Here is an 18569-nt window from a genome sequence, read left to right on the forward strand (position 1 = left end):
GTTCTTAATGTTCTTTTGAAAAACAAAGAATGTTGCAGTCTAGTTTATCAATTTTTTCTTTTATAAGTCATGCTTTTGGTGTTCATTTAGTAACTCTTTACCTAACCCAAGGCCACAATAATTTATTTTATGGTTTTAATTCTTCCCTGAAAGTCTATAATCCATTTTTTTTCATTGTAGTAAAATACACATAAAACTTACCGCTTTAGCCATTTTAAAGTATACAGTTTAGTGGCATTAAGTGTGTTCACGTTGTTGTGTGCCCATCACCACCATTCGTCCCCATAGCTCTATTCATCTTATAAAATCTGTACCTATTAAACAATAACTCCTCATTCTCCCTGGCCAACACTGGCAGCCACCATTCTACTTTCTGACTTTGACGGCTCAATGTAGCCAATAGAAGTGGAATCATACATAAATACTTGTCTTATTGTGACTGACTTATTTAACTTACTGTAATATCCTCAGGTTTTCATCTGTGTCATAGCATATTGCAGAATTTCCTTTGTTTTTAAGGTTAATAGTCCAGTTTATGTATATACCACGTTTTGTTTATCCCATTTGGTGCCGGTCACTTGGGTTGCTTCCATGTTTTAGCTGTTGGGAATAATGCTGCTGTGGACATGGGTGTACAAATACCTCTTTGATACTCTGCCTTCAGTTCCTTTGGGAATATGCCCTGAAGTAGAATTTCTGGATCATATGGTAATTCTCTTTTTAATTTTTTGAAGTATTTACGGCTTTTATACAGCAGCTATACCACCAACAGTGTGCGAGGGTTACAGTTTCTCCACTTCATTGCAAACTCTTGTCTTATTTTTTTCTGGCAATACCCATCCTAATGGGTGTGAGGTAGTATCTCATTGTAATTTTGGTTTGCACTTCCCTAATGAAGTGATGTTGAAGATCTTTTCATGTGCTTATTGGCTATTCACTTATCTTCTTTGGGGACCTGTCTGTTGTAGTCGTTTGTCCATTTTTTAAATTTAGTTGTTTCGTTGTTGTTGTTACTGAGTTTTAGAAGTTCTCTGTATATTCTGGATATTAATCACTTATCAGATACATGATTTGAAAACATTTTTCCCCATTCTGTGGGTTGACTTGTATTCTTGTATTCAAGCAGTATACAGGACAGGATACTGCTGAATCCTGTTTCGTGGTATTTTGTTGAGGATTTTTGCTTGATGTTTCATAAGGGATATTAGTCTGTAGTTTTCATGTAGTGTCTTTATCTAGCTTCAATATCAAGGTTATGCTGGCCTCATGAAATGATTTAGGAAGTGTTATCTTCTCTTCAGATTTTTGGAAAATTTTGAGAAGGATTGATTTAGTTCTTGTTTTTATTTTTCTTTTTTAATTGGTAGAAAATTGCCTTATGGTATTGTGTTGGTTTCTGCTGTACAACAGTGTGAATCAGTCATTATTTATATATATATTATATATATATCCCCTTTCTCTTGATCCTCCCTCCTCTCCCTCCATCCCACCCCTGATTTAGTTCTTTAAATGGTATAATTCACCAGTGACACCATCTTGTCCAGGGCTTTTTTTTTGCTGGGAGATTTTTGATTACTGATTCAGGCTCTTTACTGTAATAGTTACAGGTCTATTCCAATTTTCTATTACTTGTGATTTAGTCGTGAAAGGTTTTGTGTGTCTAGGAATTTTCCACTTCATCCAGGTTATCCAGTTTATTTCACATATATTTGTTCATAATAACTCTCTTATAATCATTTCTGTGTAATGAGTAGTAATGTCCCTATTTTCATTTCTGATTTTAGTAATTTGAGTCTTCTCTCTTTTCTTTCTAAGCCCATCTAGCTGAAGATTTGTCAATTTTTAAAAATTTCTTGAAGAACCAACTCTTGGTTTCATTAATTTTTTTCCCCTCTATTTTTCTTTTCTCTACTTTGTGCTAATCTTCATCGTTTCCTTCTGTTGACGAAAAAAGATGCACAATGTGAGAGTTGTGAGTTAAGTTTTCTTCCAGGGAAAAGGAGGACTGTAGTCTGGGAGACAGCACCTCAGATAGCTCTGAGAAACTGCTCCAAAGAGGAAGTGGAGGAAGGTCAACATATAAGATTGTGGTGAAGAGGGAGTTCAATGCAATCAGGTACTTATTTTACAAAAGATTTTCTGCTGATGTCATCTTGAAGGAATTTAGTGCTTTTCTAGATAGATGCAAGGATTAGGATCATGAAACCAGTTCCTGAAAATATCTGTCTAAAAACCTGCTCCACCAGTTTCCCTGGAGCACAGGGTGCCTCAGTCTCCACCCTGAATTCTTCTCAGGGCATGTCAGAGGTCAACAGCTACAGCAGCACAGGGCTCAAACTCTGCAGAGGCAGATGGCAAATGCCTTTTTTTTTTTTTTTCCCCATTTATTTTTATTAGTTGGAGGCTAATTACTTTACAGTATTGTAGTGGTTTTTGCCATACATTGACATGAATCAGCCTTGGATTTACATGTGTTCCCCATCCCGATTCCCCCTCCCACCTCCCTCCCCATCCCATCCCTCTGGGTCTTCCCAGTGCACCAGCCCTGAGCACTTGTCTCATGCATACAACCTGGGCTGGTGATCTGTTTCACCCTTGATAGTATACTTGTTTCAATGCTATTCTCTCAAAACATCCCACCCTTGCCTTCTCCCACAGAGTCCCAAAGTCTGTTATGTACATCTGTGTCTCTTTTTCTGTTTTGCATGTAGGGTTATTGTTACCATCTTTTTAAATTCCATGTATATGCATTAGTATACTGTATTGGTCTTTATCTTTCTGGCTTACTTCACTCTGTATAATGGGCTCCAGTTTCATCCATCTCATTAGAATTGATTCAAATGTATTCTTTTTAATGGCTGAGTAATATTCCATTGTGTATATGTACCACAGCTTTCTTATCCATTCGTCTGCTGATGGGCATCTAGGTTGCTTCCATGTCCTGGCAATTATAAACAGTGCTGTGATGAACATTGGGGTGCATGTGTCTCTTTCAGATCTAGTTTCCTCGGTGTGTATGCGCAAATGCTTTTGACAAGTGCCAATTTGTAGTTGACAGGGCCTCGTCATGGTTATAAATTTGACCATATTGGGAGCTGTGAGGGAAGCCCCAAGAAACTTAGTGTCCTTAAAATTCAGTTAAATTTTACATTAACATAGCATAACAGCAAAGAACTATTCAGGAAATGAGTCTTAGTAGATATAGACCTCCATTAACAAGGTCTTCCCTGATAGCTCATTTGATAAAGAGTCATCTGCCTGCAGTGCAGGAGACCCTGATTCGATTCCTGGGTAAGAAAGGTCCGCTGAAGAAGGGATCGGCTACACACTCCAGTATTCTTGGGCTTCCCTTGTGGCCCCGCTGATAAAAATCTGTCTGCCGTGTGGGAGACCTGGGATCAATCCCTGGGTTGGGAAGATCCCCCGGAGAAGGGAAAGGTCACCCACTCCAGTGTTCTGGCCTGGAGAATTCCATGGACTGTATAGTCCATGGGTCACAAAGAGTTGGACACAACTAAGCAACTTTCACTTTTCGACTAACAAACCAGCATTTAACGTTCATCGAAACATCTTTTCTTCCCAAAATTACCCTCATTTTTACCAAATATAACCAAATTAAGACTAGTTTCTTTGCAGAATAAGTCTGGTTACAATAAACTTGACCTGACAATCTATATAACCATAATTGATCTTAGACTTTGTAGCTTTGCTGAAACTTTTATGAAGAGTCTTAGACTGAACTTCAGGGCTAGGAGAGTCATGCCAAAAGCTTATCACAGATTTCACCTAACAGATCTATGTGAATTCCTCCCTTGTTAAGGTCTCCAAAATTCCTTGAGATATCTGTGTCTGTTAGTGAGATACTTCCTAAATTATCTGATAAAGCTACTGGAAACCTGAGAGTTTCCAATCTATGGAGGGATCAGATAGAAAAAGTAAATGTTTCAACTTTGCTTACAAAAGTATAATTTACCAAACTACTGTAAGTAATTAGTTTGAGGGAAAGGTTTTCCTTACACCTGGAAAACAGAGGCTCAAACCAGTAGTTTTTCAGATAGAAACCATGTAAGTTTTAAACATATTCACCAGTTCTTTCGGTCCTTTTGTTAATCTTGGTAAAGCCATCAGGCTTCTCATTGGAATCTTTTCATTTCTTATCTAGTTCAGCATTATGATCTGAAAATAAGAAACTTGTATTTATCCAAAAGTCCTTTCTATAAATCTTCTTGAAAAGGAAGTATTTTTGCAAAAACATCAGAATAAAACCATAACTGCCTATAATGGTAAAAGACTTAAAAAGGCACTTTTAAAATCTGATTACAGTGCAGTTGACAAAGGAACTTGGTTATGGCTGTGACAACACTTTAAGAGAACTGATAACATGTATCAGAATTTTAGGCACTCCATTTAATTTCAGGATATCTATATTAGTAACATTTACCATACTGTATAACCTAAGGGGATTTATTATTTATTCAACAATACCTCCCATGCAATTCAGCATACCAAATGAACCTTATTAGTTTCAATATCTGTCTCTAAGATGTTTGAGAAGCCTTCTAAAGCATCCCAAAGTTAGCTGGTGGTCAAAAGTGCTTCATTAGAATTTGATTTAGGAAGTTTTGTCAATAAATATCAAAGGGATTTAGGACACTCAGATAGGACCATAAGTCACTGTGAAACAGTAGTTACTTAGCCAAAGTAACAATTAAATACTTCAAGGGAAAATGTAGAACAGATCATTTAAGAGGTAAAGAAACTTGAAAATCAGTTATCAAAGGCAATTTAACATCTTCAGAAAACTTGTCTCTTTTTTAACAGAAAAGCCAAATTTAAGTTCTACACCAGCTTACTTTTTTTTTTCTTTTTTTTTTTTCAACACCAGCTTACTTTTAAAGTTAATTTACTCAACTAAACTTCCCACCTAATTTATTTTAGCACAGTTTTAACTTTAAAGTTGTTGAATATCTGGAAAGATCCTAAAATATAATCATTTCTGAAAGTTCACCTAAAGCTCTTTATCTCATTTGTATTTTGTTTCCTTAAAATTTTTTCCACATTGAGTTAGTTTTCTTGTCAGCAGATTTGTAACAGATAGAATAAGGTCTTATTTGACCTCTAATAAACCTAGGTACAGGGCTTCCCTGGTGGCTCAGATGGTAAAGAATCTGCCTGCAATGCAGGAGACCCGGGTTTGACCCCTGGGTTGGGAAGATCCCCTGGAGAAGGGAAGGGCAAGCCACTCCAGTATTAATGCCTGGAGAATTTCATGCACAGAGGAGCCTGGTGGGCTACAGTCCATGGAGTCATAAAGAGTCTGACATGACTGAACAGCTGTTACACACACAAACCTAGGTACAACAGGAATATTATACTTAACATTGATAAGCCTAGACATATCTATATTAATCAAACAAACAAGCTTAAGCCACCTTCAATAACAGATATCAGTTCAGTACTGAATATTTCTTAGATCATGGATCCTAAAATTTATCTTGGCCAGTTTTTTATATATTTAGATTTAATTTATAAGCTCTTTCTTTTTTTTTTTAAGCTCTTACTTTCAAGTCAACTAAAGCAATTCATTTACAAGTTAACTTTTACACAGAGATTGAACCAGAAATCTCAGTTTTTTTCAACTTGAGTTCAAAAGGCTTTTTCCCCACTCCCCACTTTTTGAGTTCCTGGGTACCGGGGACTGTGTCCCCACTCAGTTGTTTGGCATGAAGCATCCCAACCCTGTAGCCAACAGGCCAGGTCTTGGAGCTTGTGAGCTCAGATGTCAGCTTCAGCAGTATTCACATCACTGAATTTTCCCCAGTATGTCTGTCACCAGTGTGTGTCCCCAGGGTGAACCGCATCCACCCCTCATCTTTGCAGGAAACCCTCTGAGATGAGCAGATAGATATAGTTTAGGTTTCTATCAAATTACTGCTTTTTCCCTTGCCCTGGTGTATGTGAGATTTTGTGTTCAGCCTTTAAGAGTGAGATCTCTATTTCCCGCAGTCCTGTGGGGCTCCTGCAATTCAGTAAGCCCCGCTAACCTTCAAAGCCAAATGCTCTGGGGGCTCATCTGCACCTGTGGGTTAGGGGGCCTGACTTGGGACTCAGAACTCTCATTCCTCTGGGAGAACCTCTGAAATATAATTACTCTCCAATTTGTGGGTCATGCACCTGGGGAGTTTGGGATTTGGGATTTGACTATATCACAAGTCCACCCCTTCCACTCATGTCTTTAGTTGTAGAAAATCTTTTCTGATAGGATCTAGTCTTCTTCATCATTTTTTGTTTTTGTGTTTGTTTTTTTAAACATATTAGTCTCTTAAATCATGTAGAAAACAAAAAGTATAGTCACATGCCATAGTTACAATAGTACAGGCTTTTATAATTACCCATTTATTGTAATGTTTGTTTCCCCACGTGGCTTTGAGTTACTGTCTGATGTTCTTTTTACCTTCCCAGCACTATCTTGAGCATTTCTGGCAGGTCTGCTGCTGCTGCTGCTAAGTCACTTCAGTCGTGTCCGACTCTGTGTGACCCCATAGACTGCAGGCCCCATCCCTGGGATTCTCCAGGCAAGAACACTGGAGTGGGTTGCCATTTCCTTCTCCATCTGGCAGGTCTGGTGCTCACTAACTCCTTCAGATTTTGTTTTTCTGGGAATGTCTTGATTTTTCACTCACTTTTGAAGGAGAGTTTTGCCACTTACAAGATTCTTGGTTGAAAGTTTTTTTTATTCTTTTAGTATTTTTAGTATTTCAGCCGACCATCTTCTGGCCTTCAAGTTTCTGCTCATGATCTTATTGAGGATCCTTGTATATGATGACTTGCTTCCTCTTGCTGCTTTTATGATTTTCCCTTTTGATAATTTATTATAATATGGCTTGCTGTAAGTCTTTCTTGAATCCATCTTACTTGGAGTTCTTTAAGCTTCTTAGATGTTTATAGTCATATCTTTCATCAGATTTGGGAAGTTTTTAGTTATTATTTCTTCATACAGTCTGTCACTTTCTCTTTCTTTTCTCCCCCTAAGACTCCTACAATGTGTCTGTTGTCCTGCTTGATGGTGTCCCACAGGTCCCTTAGGCTCTGTTTGTATTTCTTTAATCTCTTTCTTTCTGTTTCTTAGCCTAGATAATTTCTGTTTCCCTATCTTTAAGTTTATTGATTCTTTCTTCTGCATGCACAACTCTGCCTTTCAGTCTCTCTAATGAATGTGGTGTTTCAGTTATTGTACTTTTTAGCTCCAGAATTTCTTTTTGGTATCTTTTAGGTTTTTTAATCTCTACTTATATCTCCATTTTGTTTGCACATTATTTTAAAGTCTTTGTCTAATGTAACTGCCATAAATAAGTCTTTTCCAGGAACAGTTTCTGTTGATTTTTTTTCCTTTCAATGGTTTATACTTTCCTATTTCTTTTATGCCTTGTAATTTTTTTTTGGTGGAATATGAATCTAGTACTGAGTCTAACATTTGAGTGTAGTAATGTGGTAACTCTGGAAATCAGATTCTCTACCTTCCGGGGATTGGTATTTTCTTATTACTATTTTGGGGTTTTTTTGATTGTTATCAGCTGTCTGTTTCACAGACCAACATAACATGTACGCTTAGTGTCTTAGATGTTTAATGAGCCTTTCCTTAGGCATTTGTAGTCACTTTCTAATTTTCCCCCTATAGGCAATTGTTTTTTAGTGGCCTGTTTTTTAATGTCTGGTTCTTAAAAATGGAAAAGCAAAAAATGAAGTGGGTGTGGGGAGAAGACTAGCCTTTTAAATCCACTGGAAGTCACTTCAGCTGGGGCTGGGGGGGGAGGGCGTTTACAACAATGAGGGGGAAGTGCAGCAACAGTGGCTGCCTGTCTGTCTGTCTCTTGGTCTGCATCTCTGTGAAGAGAAACAATAATTAGTGACCAGAGCACAGGTCCCCACTATTTGGAGGAGAAGTTCCTTTCTGCCCACCCTGGCTCCCATAAGTTGTGTCCAAGCTACTCCAGGAACATGCACACAGCTCTCTACCACATCACTAAGGGTAGTGGATGGGTAGTTGCTACTGTACTGAGATATAAAATTGACCAAACTTTACTGCAGTTTACCACCCAAGTGTTCCCTTGAAATTCGCAAGCCTTCAACAGACTTCAGAGTTCCAAAACAGTTGTTTCAAAATCAGATTCTGAAAAAAAAAAAAAATCAGATTCTGCCAGTGCAGTTATTGTCTATGTGAGGACTCGGGTTGCTGGTGTTTCCTACTCTGCCATCTTCACAGAATCTTCTACATGATCTAATTTTGAGTTAATTTTTATGTGTAATGTAAAGAGTTCACATTCAGTTTTTGCATGTTTATATCCAGTTGTCCCAGAATGATTTGTTTAAAACAGTTTTATTTTTTTAATGAAGTACCTTGACACTTTCATAAAAAATTAACCATAAATGTGAAGGTTTATGTCCCATCTCTCAATTTTGTTCCAATGATCTATACAGCTATACTTGCACAAATACCATAGTGTCTTTTTAACTATATTCTTGACACATAATAGGTGCTCAAAATTTTAGTTAAATTGAAATTGACTCTGCCAGGAAAATGTTGCAGGGAAGAGAACACTTACTCTGCTGCAGTGGGTGAATAACTGGAGTTACCTGGTAGCACTGAGGGTCGTCGGGGGTTGTGCGGCAGTCATAAGTGTGGATGACAGAAGATTTATGTATATATACATATGCATATAGATACAGGGATGTGTCATGTGTGTATATACATATTAAAGGTTCTGACGTCCCTTTACATTTTTTATTCCATCTAAAACTTCTTTTAACCAAAAGAATTAAATTTCAGCTGATTCCTCAAGAGAAAGAGAAGGACTCCAAAGGGAAGAAACTACTCTACCTTACGTATATCACAAACAAACCAAAATATGACACTCTCATTTTCTTCTAAATCCTTGGATCATATCACTCTGAAACTATTCTAAACATTTAGTGGAAATTACCAGTGTTTATGCTTTTAACCTTAATTTCTGGATTCCAGCCTGTATATAAGTCTTTGTGGAGGAGGGGTAACTTTGACAATACGACTTTTAAATTTGCATATTCTGAGGTAAATCATGCAGTTTCTACTCAAAAATAACTTTTCCAGAGGTTTTGAACTTAAGTTATTCTCTTATTTTTTCTGTTTCTCATACATACATAACTCGGTTAACTATCTTTTGTGGCTGGAATAGATGTTTTCGTATTTTATCTTCTGACTTACTGTTAGTGTTTAATAATTGGGGGCTTATAAAATTAAATGAAAAGTTCTAATTTTGATTATTTGGACAGAAAATTGACATTGAATTGCCTAGACTTATTAAAGAATATGTGTTCTTACACATGCTGCATTTTTGTCTTTTTTCTTTTGAGGTGTGCATGTTGTGAGAGGTGGGGTGGTATGTGGTTTATTTATTTTTGTTTCATTTCTCTAGTTTCCTATCAAGGTGTCTTTTGAGAACTTCTGTCCTTAGGCTGAAAAGAAAGTTTATGCCTCACTAAAGAAAAAACATCAAGGACAAAATTTAGGATAGGCATGCTGGTAAATGGTAGTAGCCATCAAAAAATAGAAGACAAAAAGACTGGAGTTGCAGTCTTTAAAGTAGTGAAATCCAGAGGCTGATTAGTTGCCATCATTATGCCATACCTGCCTTTCCCAGTAGCTCAGCAGTAAAGAATCTGCCTGCAGTGTGGGAGAGGCAGGTTTGATCCTGGGTCAGGAGAAGATCCCGTGGAGTAGGAAATGGCAACTCACTCCAGTATTCTTGCCTGAAAATCCCATGGACAGAGGAGCCTAGTATGCTAAAGTCCATGGGGTCACAAAAAAGTTAGACATAACTTAGCAACTAAACAATAACAAATGCTGTACCTTCCATAGAAGCTCAGCGGTATTTTAAGCATTGTTGTATTCATTGCTTTGAAATGAAATGTTATCAGAATATACTGGAAGTACTTTATGAAGCAGATTTAGAGTTCTATCTATACCACTTAGCAGAAGAATCACTCATGGGTAAGTTAAACTTCTTGTGACCATGATTATTTTCTGGGGAAATTATTCTTGCTCTATCAGTTTCTTAATGATGTTAATGAGATTCAAATAAATGGATGTTTCTGTAAGTGTTTTGAAATATAAAGTGCTCTACAAGCATTTTAAATATCATTTGTGTATATTAAGCTCTGATACATAAGTTTTTTTTCTTTCAAACTCTTTCTAAGATAATGTGAAAGGAAATGGATGGACAGTCATAGAACTGTTGGGTCATTTGCTCACAAATACAATTGAAATGGGTAAAATAGGGAATATTAAAGCTCAAGAATGTGGGACATAGGGAAAACCTATAAGAGAGAAAGGAGCATTTTCTTCAGTCTGTCTTATGACAGGAAAGGAAATGATACTTTTCTTGGAGAACATATAAAATCTGTAATTTTACATAGTTGAGTAGATTGTGATAAAAGCATCTCTTTATCATTCATGTGTAAAATATGTGTAAAAATTATTTTCAAATATACTGTAAAACTTTGAGTAATACAAGGCTAGAGTAGTTAGGGCAGTGTAGTATGGCATAAGGGTAGACATATAGGTGACAGAGTAAAGTTGAGTCTAGAAAGAAGCTTTAATATTTATGTTGAATTAATTTTGAACAAGAATGTCAAGATAAGTTCAATGGGAAAATAATAATCTTCTTAACAAATAATGCTAGGTAGCCACATGCAAAAGAAAGAATTTGGACCCCTTCTACATATCATACACAAAAAATAACTCAGATTAGAAACTTAAATGTAAGAGCTAAAGTTATAAAACTCTTAGAAGAAAATATAGAAGTAAATCTTGGTGACCCTGAGTTAGGCAGTGATTTCTTGGATAAATTGGACTTTGTCAAAAGTAAAACTTTTGTGATACCAAGGATACTTTTCACATCAAGAATGTGAAAAGACAAGCCACAGAATGGGAGAAAATATGTGCAAGTCATGTTGTTTTTAGAATATATAAAGAACTCCTACAACTCAGAAATAAAAAGTAACCCAATTAAAACTTGGGCAAAATACCTGAATAAACATTTTTCCAAAAAGTTATACAAATGTCCAGTAAGCACATGAAAAGATACATTAGCACAATTAGCCATCAGAGAAATACAGTTCAGAACAACAATGAATCTCATTCACACACATTTCACAGTCACTGTAGTATTTATAATTTAAAGAGATGCATAATAACAGGTGTTGGTGAGAATGTGGTGAAATTAGAACCCTCATACATTAGTACATTGATAGGCTGTAAAATAGTACAGTCACTTTGGAAAACTATTTGGCAGTTTTTCAGATGGTTACACAGAGTTACCATATGTCCCAGAAAATCTACTTCTAGATATATACCTGGATATGTAAGAGATCTGAAAACATGTCCACACAAAAACTTGTTGCATGAATGTTTATAGCAGCAATATTCACAGTAGCCAAAAGAAGGAACAGTTCAAATGCCCATCAACTGATGAATGGAGAAATAAAATATGGTGTATCAATTAATGGGATATTATTTGGCAGTAAGGAATGAAGTGCTGATAGATGCTATCATGTGGATGAACCTTGAAAACATTTTGCTAAGTGAAAGAAGTCAATCACAAAAGACCTTATTCTATATGATTCCATTTATATCAGATATCCAGAATAGTCAAATATATACAGACAGAAAGTAGATCAGTGTTGCCTAGAGAACAACTGAAGGGGGCAGAGATTAGGAGAGAATGGGAGATGATGCTAGGAAATTGTGGGTTTCTTTTTGGGCTGATGAAACTTTTTGAATGAGTATGGCTGTACAACTCTATGAGTATGTTAAAAAAAATGTGCTAATTAAATGAATAAATTGTATGGTACATGGATAAAAATAATTGAAAAATAAAGCAATACCCAACTCAAAAATGTAAAGAAAAGGACATTTGCATATGTGTTTCTGCTGATTATCACCTGAAGATAGAGAAGAATCAGATGGTTGATTGTCTCTTGATTATAATTTTTCTTTCATTCTCTATCCTTCTAGTGGCCAATTAGGTTTATTAAATGTGTGCACTTTTGTGTTGATTGATAGTGAATCTTAATTCATTTTTGACAGGAATTGAGTTCTTCTCAGACTTTGTCACATGATGGAGGATTCTTCAATAGACTGGAAGATGATGTTCATAAAATTCTTACTAGAGAAAAAAGAAGAGAACAGCTTACAGAATATAATGGAACAGATAATTACACAGCTCATGAGCACAACCAGGCATGTAAAATAGAAAATTCTCTTTAAATCACAGTGAATTTTTTTTTCATTTTTTAAAAATGTAAACAGTGGAATTCAATTATGACTGTATAGAACTATAGTTTTAGTGTATTATCTTAGTCATTATTACACATATTTATATTAAAAAGTGTGAGGTACTTTATTAATTGGTTAATATTTATTAAGCATGTACTATAGTGCTTGGTATTGTTCGGCATCAATATTGGGGAGTGGGAATATCAAGATGGTTAAGACCATCCTTGACTTGGACACTCAGGGTAGTTGGGGATAGGAGGAAGTAGACTGTAAAGAGAATGTCACTCAGCATGATGAAGGATTTAAGAGAGAGATGAACAATTGAAAAAAAAAAGTTTTTAAATAGAAAAGGTAATAGACCACTCCTTGGGTAATTGGGAAAGGTATATAAAGAAGTAACATTTGCAATGGATTTTGAATGCAAATAACTGTATAAACTGAGAAATAGAGAAAAACCTAAGGGAACTGCAAGAGCAATGGCCCAGAGCTATGCAAAGCCTTTAGACTGAATATTCAGGAAACTGAAAAATTATGCATCTAAGAAGTAAAGACTTAAGTGAGTGTGGGATAACATGATTAGAGAAATAGATTGGAATTAGGTTATAAGGGTCTTTTAATGTGAAAATAAGAAGTTAGAATTTTGTCCTGCAGACCAGGGGTTGCAAACTATATAGTTGGTCTGCAGTCTGTTTTTGTAAGGCTCACAAGCTAAGAATGGTACTCAATTTTAAAATACTGTTTGGAAAAATACAGAAAAAAACCCAAAAGATATTATCATATAGAGACCTCTGAGTTTGCATTTATTTTTCCTACCATAAACCACCAGTCTTCTGTTTTGCTTCCTCTTAAACTGTGAATCTGTTTTTTACCTTCTGTTGACCTCTAGTCTATCAATAACTGTCCTCTCAGCCTGGAGCGTGTGATAAGTAATTTCAGTCATGTCCCCATGAGCGCTCCCCTTACTTCCTTGACTTTCTGGCATTCCCGTCATGTCAGTATGCAGCATTTGCTCTCACAGTACTGTCTGCCTTCGCTATTACAGTTTAATTTTTGTTTAACCAGGTATTGCTGGACAATACTCCTTCCTGTTTATATTCTCTTCTGAAAATCAGTGCTGTGTAACTTTTGCCATATCCTCATTTCTACTTAATGGTGGTTTGATTCATTTTTTTTTTTTACTTTAATAAATTCCTTCCAGTGGCTATTTCAAATTGAAAAGCCCATTTTCCATCCTTTTACTGTCTTCAATGGATGTTAGTTTTTTGTTTCCTCTGATAAATTCAGTCATTCAACAAATTAAACACTTAAACTGTGTTGTTATATAGGACACAAACGGAGCCAGACTCTTAAGAATTTTTTATTCCAATGCAGCAATAATATTGCCTTATAAAAACACTGTTTCACATGAAAATTTATTTTTGGCTTAGTATGGGACATCCTTGCCCGCCCTCAGATACTTGTGAGCTTCTTCCTTTCTAGCACTGAATTAAATTTGGTGTTTTCCTGAGTTGCCTTGACTGTCAAATTTTGTGTACAATGCAAGCAGCCATGTTAACATTTATAGGTAGTGTATTTGTTTCCTCTTTTTACGTTGATTTTTATTTTCCCTTTTGTGGTTTATATCTTATTCTTTAAGTCATCTCAGATCATTGTAAGAATCATATTAATATACTCAAGCAAGTGATTAGGTGTTTCAGATCTTTTGTAGAGCAAAGCTGGGTACACGTAAGTTAAATTATTAATTAATGTTAATGATATTTTAAAGTCAAAGTGATAATGCAGTGTAGTAGAAAGAGAATAATCTCAAATCAAACAAGCCTAATAACACAAAATATAGCACTGCAGTTTATCAGCTCTGTTATGTTGGAATGAAATTACCTGCCTTTCATGCACTGTTATTACGAAAGTTAGCAATTATGGTGTAAAATATTAGAGCATTTATACACAGCATATGCTTAATAGATCATTGTTTTTGTACACAGTAGGAGAAGTGGAAAGTCAAAAAAAAGGTAATTCATAGGAATGGAGATAAGAGATGGCTTTCTTAAGAGAAAATAATTTTTGAATTGGAATTTAAGAGAGTAGAATTTGAACATGCGGAGGTGAGGGAGGAGAAGCTGGAATGCCATGAATAAAAGGATGGAGGCAGTAAAGTATAAACCAGTTTAATACAATATTCATTGAGGAGTATAGTGTAAGTTTGGCACAGTGGGTTTGGAAGGATTGTGGAGGACTTAAAAGCCTGATTTATGATTTTGTCAGGAAATAGAAAAGAATAATTTTTTAAAGTTTTTGAGCAGAAGACAAAGTTCTACATGGTAATATTAAATTCACTGCAGTGCCTAGGAATAACTGAAGGAAGGTGAAAACTAGAGATGGGAATCAGACAGTGGGCAGTATGGGGAGGATGTAGAAGAGCAGGAACAGGTGACTGGTAGTAATGTCACTTGGTGTAGCTGTTTTGGAGAACAATGTGGCATTAATTTCTACAGTTGAAGATGATGGGTAAACTGTGTTCTAGAAATTCTGCCTTAGAGTAAACCCTGGAGACATCTTCAAGAGGAATGATTCAAGCTCAGTTGTTTGTGACAACAAAGTCAGTAGAAGAAATGAATGAATTATAGCAATACATAACAGCATGGATGAATAACAAAAACATAATCTTTAATGAAATAAGCAAGTCACCAAATAGTAATAGTTTGATGCAGTTTATATAAATTCCAAAAAATAGAAAGTTTAACTGATTACTCAGGGATACATCTGTATGTTGTAAAAGACTATTAGCAAGAAAGAGAGTGACAAACACAAATTCATAATAGTGGATATTCTCAGGAATGGGGAGAAAGGATATGATTGGGGAGAGAAATGTGGGGGATGCCAAAATATTGGTAATGTTCACATAATTTGCATATTGGTTTATTTTTCTTTTTACTTGCCATGTCAATTTATATATTTTGCACATGTAAAATTTTTCATAAGTAAAAAAGTTGAGTATTTTGTCATGTCATTGAGTGTAGTTGGGGAGAAAGGAATATTGAGGCCATTAAAAAATATTTTCTTTTTGTCTACCTCCTTCCTCTCCTCCTCACACTCCTTTTTCAGGGAAAACTTTTTTACAAGTGTTAAAATCATTTTAAACTGTGTATTAGTGTACCAGAAATTTTTAAAGGTGAAAAATACATCCACACTAATTCAGTCAGTCTTTAACATTTGGTTTCATTTTTGTATAGTACTTTTCCAGGAAAACATGCATAGGTATTTTAAAAATAACTAAGAAAAAGAAAAAATAAAATAAAAAAATAAAAAAAAATAAAAATAACTAAGAATCAGAAATATAGTTTCTGTAGCCCCTTTTCTAAACTGTAGTTACATTCTGTCAAGTCAACATTCTGTAATTGTTCATTACTCAGTATTTTTTAAACTATTTTCTTAAAAAAAAAAAAACTATTTTCTGTAAGTTTTTTTTAAGGTTTATTGTTTTATTTATTTTGGCTCTGCTGGGTCTTTGTTACTACACATATGGGCTTTCTCTAGTTGCAATGAGCAGGGTTTATTTTTGTAACCCGTGATGCTCGGGGTTCTCATTGTGGTGGCTTTTCTTCTGCAGGGCACAGGCTCTAGGTACTTGGGCTTGGTAGTTGTGACTCCTGGGCCCTAGGGCACAGGCTCAATAGTTGTGGCACACTGGTTTGGTTGTTCCAAGGCATATGAGATCTTCCCGGACCAGAGATCAAACCCATGTCCCCTGCATTGGCAGACAGATTCTTAATCACTGGACCAGCAGGGAAGCCCTATTACCCTATTACTGAACATCTAGGTTGTTTAGAATTGGTCACCTGGTATTCATTGAATATATTCATCTATTTACTTTTTTGATGAATTTGTCCTTTGAATAAATACATTCTTAAAAATAGTAATTGCATCAAAGCATGTAAACACCTGTATTGCTCTTGATATGTATCAACATTGTCTTCTGGCAGCAGGATATGAAGTTACTAACTTCTCCACAGCTTCACTCTGTGTGTGTGTGTGTGTGTGTGTGTGTGTGTGTGTGTGTGTGTGTGTGTGCGCGCGCACACGCGCGCGGGCACGCATGCGTGCTGAGTCACTTCAGTCGTGTCTGACTTTGCTACCCCATGGACTGTAGCCCATCAGGCTCCTCTGTCCATGGGATTCTCCAGGCAAGAATACTGAGGTAGGTAGCCAATCCCTTCTCCAGGGGATCTCCCCGACCCAGGGGTTGAACCCAGGTCTCCTGCATTGCAGGCGGACTCTACCATCTGAGCCACCGGGGAAGCCCGCAGCTTCACTGGCATTCCCCCTAATGGTCTTTAGGGCTCTGTTTTATCAACTGCCTGTGTAGTGTATTTCACTCTCTTGTTCTATGAATACCTTAGGCTCACTATGCTGAAACTTGAGGTCATCATTGACTTTCTGAACCAAGCATTCAACTTGACTTCATCATTTCTGTTTGGGGTTTTGTCATTGTATCCAGATGTTCCGGCTGTGAATCTCCCTTTTCACTTTTTCTGTTTCTCAAAGTTTGGGAATTTTTAATCTCTGAAATAGTTCTCAGATATATCTTCTCTTCCACTTTAACATTTCTCTAATTTAGAATCTCATTATCTCTTACTGGTATTATTTCAGTAACCTAATAAGACTTCCTGCCTCCTGCCTTCTAATTCTAGATAATTTATCTTATACACTGTTAATAGAGTACTTTTTAAAGAGTGAGACTTCCATCCTGCCACACTATGTCCTTAAGTTTCAGTGTCTGTTGAATCATTTACTAAAGCCCTCAAGCTTTTCAAATGAAGAGTCCCAATCCATTTAACCAGTCCTAAAATAAATTTAGTAGATTGCAACCAGCACTCTCAAAAAAAAGTTATCAGCATATATGACATCTTTTCATATTTTATGAAATTTTTTTCAGTGTATATATGTTTATGTACATAAATGCAAATATATATACATATGCTGACATGTTTATGTATTGAGTCATGATGCAAAACATTCCTTAATGTGGGTCACTGTCAAATAAGTTTGAAAGCATTGTTCTACAGTGTAGCTTCAGCCTAAATAACTTTAGTCATACTCTTTCCAGTTTTTTCTTCTAGCCAGACCAGAGCACTCCTTGTCACTATGCTGAATCATTCCCAGCTTTGCTCAGGGTTCATTTCACATGTCATATCTATCCTGATGCTTTCTCTCATTGCCCTGTTCCAGTCCCAAACATAGAAAACCTGGATATGATCTTTCCTTTTTTCTCTATACCCTGTAGCATTTTGGTTTTCTTATGGCACATTTCACACAGCACATTTTTATTTGTTGTTTGTAGACAACAAATCCCTTGTGGACATAGATTTATACACCTTTTTATTTTCAGTTTAGTATAATATACTTAGAAGATAATTTTAAATTTTATTTAATGAAATGTAACACTTAATAAAAAATGAGTGTACCTTATAACAGTAAGGTTTTCTGTTTTAAAAAGTGCCATTTGTTGTAAAAATTCTAGAAGTAACTGCTAAGTGAAGAACTTATAATGCAAAAATAAATATTTGAGGGCTTAATATATATTTTCTAGATATTATATTAAGTACTTAAATTTATTATTTCATCTAATTCTCACAGTTAACTGTGAAGATAACAGGTATCTTTATGATCCCCAGTTTACAGATACAGTGGGAGAAAAATTGACCCTAATCTCATTCACCCGAAGAAAACTATCATTGATACTTTCTTGTGCTTCCACTTTTCTGTATGGGTTTATACTTTTTCCCCAATAATGTAGAAACTTAACATGAACCACTTTTCAGTTACATACAGAGATGGTGAACATTTCAGATCATTAATACACTGACCCTTGAACAGTGCAGCTTTGAACTGCTTGTGTTTATTTACACATTGATTTTTTTTTTCTGTTGAGGTTGGTTAAATCTGTGGATGCAGAGGGACCACATATACAGAGGGCCGATGCTAAATGACCATATATGTGGACTTCTGATTTCACAGAGGGTTTGCGTCCCTAACCCCAGTGTTGTCCAAGGGTCAGCTGTAATGTTTTTAGATGAAATAATTATGTTTACAGCTAAATTGTTTTCAGTTACCCACACTGAGAAAAAAATTTAAATGTACCAGTTTTATGTAATATTGCTTACTACTGAAATTGTACACTTTTTCATTTTTAATTGGTCATATGCCTGCCATGTGACTGTGACCATTTTTTTTAGTTTTTCATTTACCTTTTGATTTT

General features: G+C 35.8%; 1 protein-coding gene across 2 annotated transcripts in view; it reads left to right on the top strand.

The window, feature by feature from the left end:
- GKAP1 (G kinase anchoring protein 1) overlaps positions 1 to 18569 on the top strand; it is a 94819-nt gene that overhangs the window by 56730 nt on the left and 19520 nt on the right. For both annotated transcript variants that reach the window (XM_043927194.1, XM_043927195.1), the window contains exon 8: positions 12125 to 12277. In XM_043927194.1, the coding sequence (XP_043783129.1) occupies positions 12125 to 12277 (153 nt within the window). The remainder of the gene's footprint in view (positions 1 to 12124; positions 12278 to 18569) is intronic.

The sequence above is a fragment of the Cervus elaphus genome, chromosome 16, assembly GCF_910594005.1.
Source record: "Cervus elaphus chromosome 16, mCerEla1.1, whole genome shotgun sequence".
In the NCBI taxonomy this organism is placed as follows: domain Eukaryota; kingdom Metazoa; phylum Chordata; class Mammalia; order Artiodactyla; family Cervidae; genus Cervus; species Cervus elaphus.